Source organism: Platichthys flesus, chromosome 4 (assembly GCF_949316205.1).
Source record: "Platichthys flesus chromosome 4, fPlaFle2.1, whole genome shotgun sequence".
Classification (NCBI taxonomy): domain Eukaryota; kingdom Metazoa; phylum Chordata; class Actinopteri; order Pleuronectiformes; family Pleuronectidae; genus Platichthys; species Platichthys flesus.
In genome coordinates, this window is record NC_084948.1 from 18,854,350 (window position 1) to 18,864,655 (window position 10,306).

General features: G+C 42.0%; 1 protein-coding gene across 3 annotated transcripts in view; it reads left to right on the top strand.

The window, feature by feature from the left end:
- cux1b (cut-like homeobox 1b) overlaps positions 1-9,851 on the top strand; it is a 62,191-nt gene extending 52,340 nt beyond the window's left edge. For 2 of the 3 annotated variants that reach the window (XM_062386691.1, XM_062386692.1), the window contains exon 22: positions 25-6,241. In XM_062386691.1, the coding sequence (XP_062242675.1) occupies positions 25-529 (505 nt within the window). In that variant the 3' untranslated portion in view covers positions 530-6,241. The other variant, XM_062386693.1, reaches the window with a different exon arrangement.
- Positions 9,852-10,306: the final 455 nt, after the last annotated feature.

Sequence of the window (10,306 nt, forward strand, 5' to 3'; positions counted from 1 at the left end):
ACTAAACCCATGTGTCTTCTCTAGGTCCCGTATCCGGCGAGAACTTTTCATAGAGGAGATCCAGGCAGCTGGAGGGGTAGTAGGTGGGCCTGGCAGCGAGGGGGGATCTCCTTCCCTCCGTGGGTCCAAATCAGGAGAAGGGGACAGCTGTGATGGGACAGAATCTGAGGGCACGGTGGAGATACGCCAGGGACTGGGGATTGGACTGGAGGATCACAGAGGATCATGCAAAGACCATGATATGGAGGCTGAGTCTGAGGCAGGGGGCTCTAATAACTCCCCTGCTCAGCTAGACTGCACCACCTCAGGCTTAGTCGGGCCGGGCTCCAGCTGTGGACTGGGGCTCTTCAGCCTCACAGAAGCGTCCTCCAGTAGCCATGCCTCTAGTACAAACATCCCAGCCTCTGGCCCCGCCAGAAACCCCAGGGACAACAATCTGCGCAAGAAGAAAGCAGCCAATCTCAATAACATCATCCACAGGCTGGAGAAGGCTGCCAGCAAAGAGGATCCCTCAGAGTGGGAGTTCTAGCTCCCCCTGACCATCCTTCATCCCTCTTGTTTCATAACCTCACGACCTCTAACCTTGGACCCCTCCTGCTCTGTTCCAGTTGGAGAGTGGACACAGCCAAAGTCAAGCTCAGCAGCCATTTTTATTAAATAGAAGCTTTCCCAAAAGAGGAAAGAAACAAAGAGTGGTTGGCAAAACCCTTAAAAAGAAGATTTACTGAATACCTAGAAGAACAAAATAAGAGAACTTAAGTGTCTCTCCTTTTTTTTAAACTGAGTTTTGTTTTTGTACTGAGAAAAGCACTTAGCCGTCCTGCTGGCCTCCGGCCCTGCTGTACCTCCCCCTATCACCAGCCACTGGTGCACCAGACTGGTTAGTCCTGAGCTGGGGTCTGACCCACAGCTGGGGTTGAAACCTGGACTCAGTAACACAGGCAAGGCCTGACACAGCAGCTGTCACAGTGATAGACACTGATAGATGATAGATAGAGACAGGAACTCTCTTACAAGAACTCTCACTTTCTTAAAGGAGATTTTTTCCGCTCTTCTTCTCACCTCCCAAGTGTCCACAAACCTCCCCTCACTCAGTGAGACGCCTCATTTTTCACACTGTAGAGTGACTGTTACAAACCCTTTGCCTTTTTCACTCACTGCGTGTGTGTGTGCGTGTTGTATGTTAGGGGTTGTGTCAGTGTGCACCTGTGTGTGTGTGGGGTTGTGTTTGTCCACACCCTAAAATGGTGTGTGTGTATATGTATGTGTGTGTGTGTGTGTGTGTGTTCTCTTCTCAATGGCAGCATGTTTTCTTTTTTATCTCACTCCTACACTCTTAAGAGGGTAGTGGAAGGCCTGCCGGCTGAGCTGCCATGGTTACTGATGTAAGAAAGATGAACTTTGACCTGTTGTGTCCCATATCCTATCCTGCTGACAGCCATGTGATGGCCAGAAGGATCTATAATTCCTCACAAACACACGCACTCATCTGAAGAGGAAGGAAGGAAGGAAGAAAGGAAGGAAGGAAGGAAGAAAGAAAGGAAGGAACCCTCTTTTTGCCTCCTCAAACCCTTCTTTCGAGGATGAAGGATGATCTCTTTTTTTTAAATATTGCAATTTGGTTGCCAATAAGAGATTGCAAAGTCTATTGACTCTAAAGAGTACAAAATAGGGAATTTTAGGAAGCATTTTTAATTAGTACAAAATGAGAACAGAAAATAAGAGAATAACAAGTTACTGTTTTTAAAAGAGAAAAAAAAAACAAATTAGAATGGATTAATGTTGCATTGTTGAAATACGATACAATGAATTTCACGTAGTACTGTAGCTGTCTGACATGGTGATACTTTGCGTGTCCTCGTTGTTTTAGGTTGTGCACGTCACAGCTTTGCCCAGCACTGGACCTGCTGGGTGTGTGTGAGAGTGTGTATGTGTATGTGTGTGTGTGTGTGTGTGTGTGTGTGTGAGCGTTTGTGTGTGTATGTGCACCACCGACAAATTTTCTCTGTTCACAAACACACATCTTTTTATAGGCCAAATCAGGAAGAGTGTGTGCGCATCTGTCCGTGTGTTAGTATTTGTATTTGCCTGCATGAATGTCAGGGTCGAGGTCAATTCACTCAGAGTTAAATTTGAGAAGTAGATTAATAATAATGAAATTCATGACTGAAAAAAATGAAAGACCAGACACAGTTTTATGGAAATGAATTGCAATGTACAGAGCTTGATGAATCTGTAGTTTCTGTCGATCGCCGTTGAAGTGAATTCACCACAATCCTGGTGCGAGCAGTGACCACTCTCCTCCAGTCTGATCCTGGATCCAGGGATGTTAAGTCTTTTTGATTTGAATTCTACTGTATACACTACAAATTCTAAGGCATATCACCTCCTCCCTGCCCCACACAAGCCCTCAGTGCCTGTCAGCCCACTGCCTCCCCTTTGTGTGTGTGTTTGTGTGTGTGTGTGTGTAAGAATGTGCGTCTGTGAGGGGGCATGAACACGCATGCTCGTCGCGTGTGCACTAGCGTGTGCGACTGCGGAGTGTCTCGTGTTTCCAATGAGTGGGGTCATATTTCGTATCTACTTGCACACACTACTAGTGCACAACTGACACCCTTCTTTAAGCTGTTTGATGCGTTACCATTACATTAATCTTATCACAAAGTAGTGTAATACTATGATTTACTGTAGCTTGGTTTTATTGCTATTTTGCATTTATAGTTTGGTTTTTATTCTGCTTATTTATAGGTGCTGTATTTTTCATTTAATGTCTTATCATTTGAGTTGTCTATTTTTTAAGGGATTATACTGTTCCTGAGGGCAAGTAACATTTTTATTAGACGTATAGACTGCCGGCAGTATTGGTTAATATTTACAAAGATGTACTAGTTCTCATTTGTTTGTATATTCATGAATCCTAAAGTTTAGTGTCATTTCAATAGCTTTGAAAAAATGTGTTTGCTACAGTCCATGCTCCCGTAAGCATTAAGCTTTTACCACGACAGTTATGCTCTTAAATTGCTAGCTAGAGAATCAAAGGACATATCAAGATCAGTGGGTATATGATGGCATATCTCTTTTCCTGTTTTCTATGCTCCGATCACGTTTGTTTTAACTTTTTATTTGGCTGTTTCTTGGGCAAGCCCGACACTAACGCTCGGCAGGGCATGCAGCTTTCTTTAAGAGTTCGACCGCGCGTTAATCACATCGACGTCACGAACAGGTCCAAGTGTGTACACTTTGTCCAACAGGTCAAATGAAATTAACCTAAACTTGAGTACGCGTGTTAAACTTGAAAGAGGTCATATCTGCCAAATTGAGATTAGAGAAGTGTACCAGCTGGCAGGTGTGCTACGCCAGATTGAGGCGCGATAGCCAGCCTATGATTATGCAGAATTTCTATTGCAGTCCGTAACAAAGCACTTATTAGGATCTTTTTTGAAGACTTAACCGTGGACAGGGTCTGTAAACACTACAACAGAGCGCGGTCCCGGGATCTTGGGAAATGTTTCCCTTTTTTTTTAAAAAGTGGTTGTGAACCAAGCACAGACTCTTATCCGCATCCGAACACTAAAAAAAAAAGAAATATTCAAGCATAAGATCGCTGTCCCCCTGTTTTCTACACAATGAACTGAATACAGCTGCCCCCTCATTTCAAACTATAGACAGAAACATTGTCCTGTACACTTGTAGATATTATGAGTTTTTATCTCGGCCCATCCTCAAACCTCCGCTTTCCCCGAATCTATATCCAGATATATTCAAAAGTTACTGATAATCTCATTGCACTGCATTAAGATGCATTTGTTAAAATTGGATTTTGTGATGCATCTAATAATTCCTAAAAACTCCTCAAACTTTGGCTCTTCTTGTGGACGACGGATGTAAAACACGTCAGGTCTCCTTCAGAATAACAAAAGCTCGCTGCCTTCTGTCGGACGAGCTCGGACTGGACAACCACAGTATGTTTTATGGTGATGAATAGCTCCTGTAAAGTAAAAGCACTTAACCCATCAGCCATTTTATAGTCAGATCCATCAATTCACCTAAACCATGTGAGATCATCAGATTTGTGCCTTTAACTGCCAAGCAGGGCACCAAACTTGTGATGTCATTAGATGTAGACGACTTCGCCTGATTTCTCCATAACTCGTCCTGATCCGAAATTCATTTCTCGCACACTTTCGTAGTGGTACTTAAAAGTCAACTTTTCCTCAGCCCTCCGCAGAGGGTTGTATATAATTGCTGGAGTGCAATGAAACCGTTAAAAAAAAAAAGAGAGAGAAAAAACAAGCTTGTGTATTCTTATGACTGACCTGCAGACGCGTTCCGGTCCGGGTCTTATTTCAGACAGTTGTTTTCCCACAATGCATTTCTCACGTTGTACATAACCTAACTAGCGTCGAGGAAAGGCCAGAGCATCGAATGAAGGAGGAAGCATGCAGAAACAGCGTACACTGTAATAACACTGAATTTATTTCATAGGGCATTTTGTATTTTTCTGTTTGTGTCAGGTTTGCTGTGACATTAATAACGGCACTACAGGTATTGATAATGACGTGTGCCAATTCTAATGGTTATTTGGAAAAGAGACGTGTAAATACGGTCGATCAAGTAGCTATTGATTCACTATTGTCACAGTATGCTTTTTGTTCGAAGGCAGGAGGAGAGAAGGGACGATTCAGGACTTTTCCATGATCCACAGATATTTTTCTACAAATTTAAATCAGATGATTCTATACACTGTTGAATAACATTGTAAAGGTGTAACAGATGCTGTATATCATATCATGTTTTCTGAAGTCGTAAAGCTTTACTGTATGATCTGTTGAAGTAGTGGTTATTCATTTGACATATTAGTTGTAATGGAAGCCCGAACAGCAGCACTGGTCACCATATTCAGGAAAAAAAAAATGAAAGAAAAGAAAAAAAAACCTCAGATGTTTTTTGTAATACTTTTAGAATATATCTTATGAAGTGGGTTTTGTAAGGAAACACTTTCCAAATCAGTGGTGCTGTATGCATAGCACACTCAGTAATACATACACACACAACACAGCACAATACACTCATCCTCTAACCCCCCCCACCCCATTCTCCACTTGAATCACGTGCTTTTGTTCCCCCCACCCCGCTCACCTTTAATATTGTCTCCGGCTGAATTTTTTAAGTCTTAAACCATTTCCCTCGTTTTTCTCCGCCCCCCATCGACTATACAACGATTAAAACATTTCAGCGAAAAAAACTCACAAGACTTTAAAAAGAAAAGAAGAAAAAAAAAGAGGAAGCAAAAAGCCAAATGGTGAAATAGTTCTCCACCTCTGTCGAAAGGTTGCTGACAGTTTTTCTCTCTGTTTGTTGCTACCTAGTGTCGTCGCTTCAGTTCACCCCATAGCTTAAACCACAGTGTAGTCTGACAACCAAATGACCCGGGGAGATCTTCATCCCCCCCACACACCCCCACACCCCCTGTTTGGAAAGCTTTAAGACGCTTGTTGAGGCTTTATCAAGTTCAGAGTGTTTGCCGATGATATTCACAACTTATCATCACCAATGTGGAAGTAATAATTCTCGTAATAACCTGTCCCACTGCTTATTTTTGTGAGTGTGTGCGCGTACGTGTGTGTTGTAGTACAAAAGGCTGCATGACTGTAAAGGGATGGTTAAAGATGTTGTTTTTTTTATTTTAAATGTTGTTTCCCGAGCACTTCTGTCACTCCTGAGATGCTTCTTTTTGTTGTCCTTCGGGGTTCTCCCCCCCCCCCCCCTTTTGTTTCCCCCTCATGTATCATCGTTTTCTTTATCTTTCTATTTACTAAACGTATCATGTTGTCTGTTCTCAGCACTGTAAAACAGTCCCTTCTACAACATTGAAAAGCAATATCACTGTATGAAACGTTCACAATGTATTTGTTATGATTGACATTTGATTCATCATCATTATTATTCACATGCACCCTAGGTGTGATAATTGAAGTAAATCTCTTTTATACAAATACTAAAAGTGTACTGTGGTAGTTTTTTTTGTTCTCACATGAATGGATGGTTCTGTATAAGTATTCTCAGAGAAAGAGATGAGTAGGGGTGGGGTCTACATAGGTTTTCAATGATATTGGATTTCTTCTGCCTTTTGCTGCTGCCACAGGTGAGATGTTTGAAAACTTAAAATAAAATAAAAACAAAAACAAATCGTCTAATGAAAAATATGATTTTTAAACCCTCTTCATGTTTCGTCCGCCCCCTACAGGCCGCTATGCAGAGCTGCAGGTGGAGTTCTCGTCTGCTGTGCGTACCAGCGCCGAGCAGAAGGAGCTGATTCTTAAGCTGGAGCACGACCTGGGCACCATCCAGTCCATGTCCTCCCTGACACGCCCCGACGCCGACGGGTCGGAGGTCACCAACATGGGGGACATTCCTGATCCGATCAAAGAGGCCGGCGCCATGTTTTCTGGTACGTAGAGTTAAAGAAAAGTTTGATTACAAGGAGGAAATTTGAAATGTTCAGTGATAGAAACCTCGAGTTGGCTTTGTTAGAATGATTAAGATGTTAGAATGGCACCTGGAGAACCCATTCCTCTGCCACGGCTGGACAGTCTTCTCATGAAACCACATTTAAATTCACTAGATCCACATTTCTATTTTGATCTGCTCCAAATCTCAAACGCATGAATTATTCTCTGATTATTCCTATGATCTCGGGAGAATTGATTTGGTTCTTCAGCAGAGAAATCTACATATCTTTTGTTAGAATGTACCATGTTCATGTGAAACACCATTAATCATATTGAGAAGCTAAATGAGAAAATATGTTTACGGGCCTTTAACAGTAAATATACTGTTCAGGTGAAAATCATCAGGGTGTTTTAATTGTCTGCTCATTGGAATTATTTTCCTTTTTGGCTAAATACACAATATCACAGAAAGACCAAAAAAAGATGATGTGAATCTCAAGGTTAAATATTCCGAATAAATATTTAACCCTAACCCATTTTTTTGGTTGTCTGTATATTAAAAGGATTAAGACAAACTGTTTTAATAAATATTCCACTTTTGGTAAATTTCCACATTGAACAGTCTGAACGCCAAAAGAGATTAGAGCTCATTGATGCCGTTTCAGTTCTCATGAGCATAAAATTGAAAATTCTGAAGTTTGATGTAATGAGATAAACTTCTGATTCTGACTCTGTATTTGAGGGAGTTTGTTAACATATGTCAGTCGTCAGATCGTAGGGAGAGTGTCCAGTTCAAATGGAGTTAGACTTTCACTGTCCGATAGTGAAACAGATTAACAACAATTGACCCATTTTCCAGATATCATTGATCATACAGCATGTAAATAGAGAAAAGTGATTTATTGGCTCTAAGGGTTATGTTATTTTTATTTCCCCCCTCCAGGCTCAGGTGTGAGCCCACATCCCGAGCTTCCTCAGGGCCAGATGGACTCGCTGCTCTCCATCATCTCCAGCCAGAGGGAGAGGTTCCGTTCTCGCAACCAGGAGCTGGAAGTTGTGAGTCACGATCCCTCTCACACACACACACACACATGCACACACACACACATACATTCACACACTGTTGTATTGTGGGAGAGCTCATTTCTCGTCCATGTGCTTCCTGTGTGCCCTGCAGGAGAACCGCTCCCTGCAGCAGACCATGCAGGCCCTGCAGACCGAGCTGGACAGCCTGAGAGCCGACAACATCAAACTCTATGAGAAAATCAAATTCCTGCAGAGCTACCCCAGCAAGGTGTGTATCGTGAGTGTTTGTGTGACCGAGACCTACATGTGTGAACCTCAAAGTTTAAATATCACGAACGTATGGAATCTAACACCCTGAAATACTCTGGAGTGACATTAAGCTGTGTGTGTTTTCTGTGTGTCGCAGGCTGGAGGCAGTGACGACACCGTTATGCGTTACTCCTCCCAGTATGAGGAGAGACTGGATCCATTCGCCTCCTTCAGCAAGAAGGTGCAAGACAACACACCATTCATCAAATGGGATATTTCCAATACAGTGACAATGCAGCTTTATTTAGTGACAGAATAGCATAATTAAAACATCTTATTTGGATTCTACATTTTCTGAAGCGCAGGAGTTTTGTGCTTCACTGAAAGTAATTCTGGGAAATGTAAAATCATCTTGATGTGTTTTTTTATTTTACTATAATGTTATTTGAGTTGTTCACAATTTCCAAAGATGATGAACTACCGTTTGTTTTCAGGAGCGTCAGCGCCGATACCTGAGCCTCAGCCCCTGGGATAAGGCAACTCTGAGCCTGGTAACACTCACTCACTCACATACACACACACACACACACACACACAAACACACACACACACACACACATACCTGTGAAAATTCACCGTGTCCGAACCCGACCTGGGCCAGACACATGCAGGATAGAAATTCAAATGAACCCGACCCGAACTTTTTCAAATATTTGTCTGAAATCTGGTTTGTCGTCCACACTCCTGATCTGATCGTTTGGTTTGGTCTCTTTAGGGACGAGTGATTCTCTCCAACAAAGTGGCCCGGACCATTGCTTTCTTCTACACCCTGTTCCTGCACTGCTTGGTCTTCTTGGTGAGTCTCTAATTCTTAAACACCTTGAATAATTCTGTGTGTTCAGCTTCAGAGAAAAACTGAACTGAATCGTCCCCTGTGATCTTTCAGGTTCTGTACAAGACCGCCTGGAGCGAGAGCATCGGCAGAGACTGCACCGCTTTCTGCGCCAAAAAGTGAGAGTGCTCCCGGCAGCTGAAAGTGAACCTGGAATCGTCCGGGCTTTATATCATGTGTGAACTCAATGTGTCGTTTAAATCCTCACAAGTGGATTCATCTTCTTTATATTCTGTGTTTTCCAAGGTACTCTGACCACATCCACCGCTTCCACGAGAACGAACAGAACCTGTAAGCGGAGCCACGGTGACATCATCCTGTTCCTGTGAGAGGAGGCTGCTCCAACGTTCAGCAGCAGTTTACTTAATGATGGAAACTGAAGCTCACATCTCCACTAGGGGGCAGCTGAGGGCTGTAAAGGGTTGATTGATTCCAACAGAGATTTTTCTTTTTCATTTCCAGCTTCTTGACCTTTGATTGGTAGATTTATTAGAGCAAATTGTAACTGAAGCGTCTTAGATCGGTATGATGCTGAAAACCAATCACTAGTCGTTAATGTGCTGTTGGTTTTAGAAGTTTAAGTTAAGATTTAATAACCAAAGGGACCGAAGTACTTGAGTGTTGATGTGTTGATTTCTGAGTTATACTGGAATTTAGAATAAATAGGGAATATAATCATTCATCAAATAGTTGTTTAAGAGCTGTATTATCATTATATAACAAAATCACCATCGATGTGTGACACACTACAGTACAGTGACTCCACTGTTTATACATGCACACTCACATATAATCTCTGAAGTGATTTTAAATTAAAAAGAAACTGACAGAGGTCGGTTGATATTAAGATTTAAGGTGAAACATATAACATTAGACTTTGTGTGTAAATGGGGACTTTTATGATTTGTCTATGATGGTTATGGTGGAAGAGGTGGTCACTTAAAGTGATGGTGGTGGAAAAGTTTTGAGTTTTCATTCCAGTTCAGATTTTCTCTACTTAAGAGACTAATATTATTGATTAATTGATAAATACAGTTTAATGTCTTGAATCCAGCCTGTACTGTTCACTTGCTGTTCAGAGATCATCTCTCCTCCTGATAGATGATCGCTGAAGCAGTGGTTCATCAGTGGTGACTGTCTGTGATCCTAATGTCCAAGATAAATGACACGTGCATGTTCTCCTGCTTGCTTCTCTCTTTCAGATCTATTCAAAAATAAAGGCTATGCAGTAATGTGTCCTCTCTTATTATTTCTATTGGGTTCACAGTTTGCACATGACACAATTCTTAAACAGGCTCTAATTCACGTTGGATGGGTCCTAATTTATTTTTTAGGCACGTCACTGCAAAAGGTCACAGTGAAGATTTCTCTGCTCCGACCGTTTGATGTTTGAGCCGAGGAGTTGATCTGTTTCTGTTTAAGTCGTTCAAACTGGGGACAGTCGGGATCAAGTTGGTGAAGTCAAAGAGACAGACGTGTTTGGAATAAGTCGATTTTCACTGTTTGTATTTTCTATCGCAGGTTTGTTCTTAAATTCCAATAACTTCATTCAAGGAGGGGGATGGATGTGGTGGAAGGATGTGGTTTGAGTCAGGGAAGATGAACCTGTTATTTTTGGTGCAGGTACAGGAATTTGTTTCACTCTCTTAAACATTGTGAGGTGGTTTTATAATTTCGCGGATTTCTC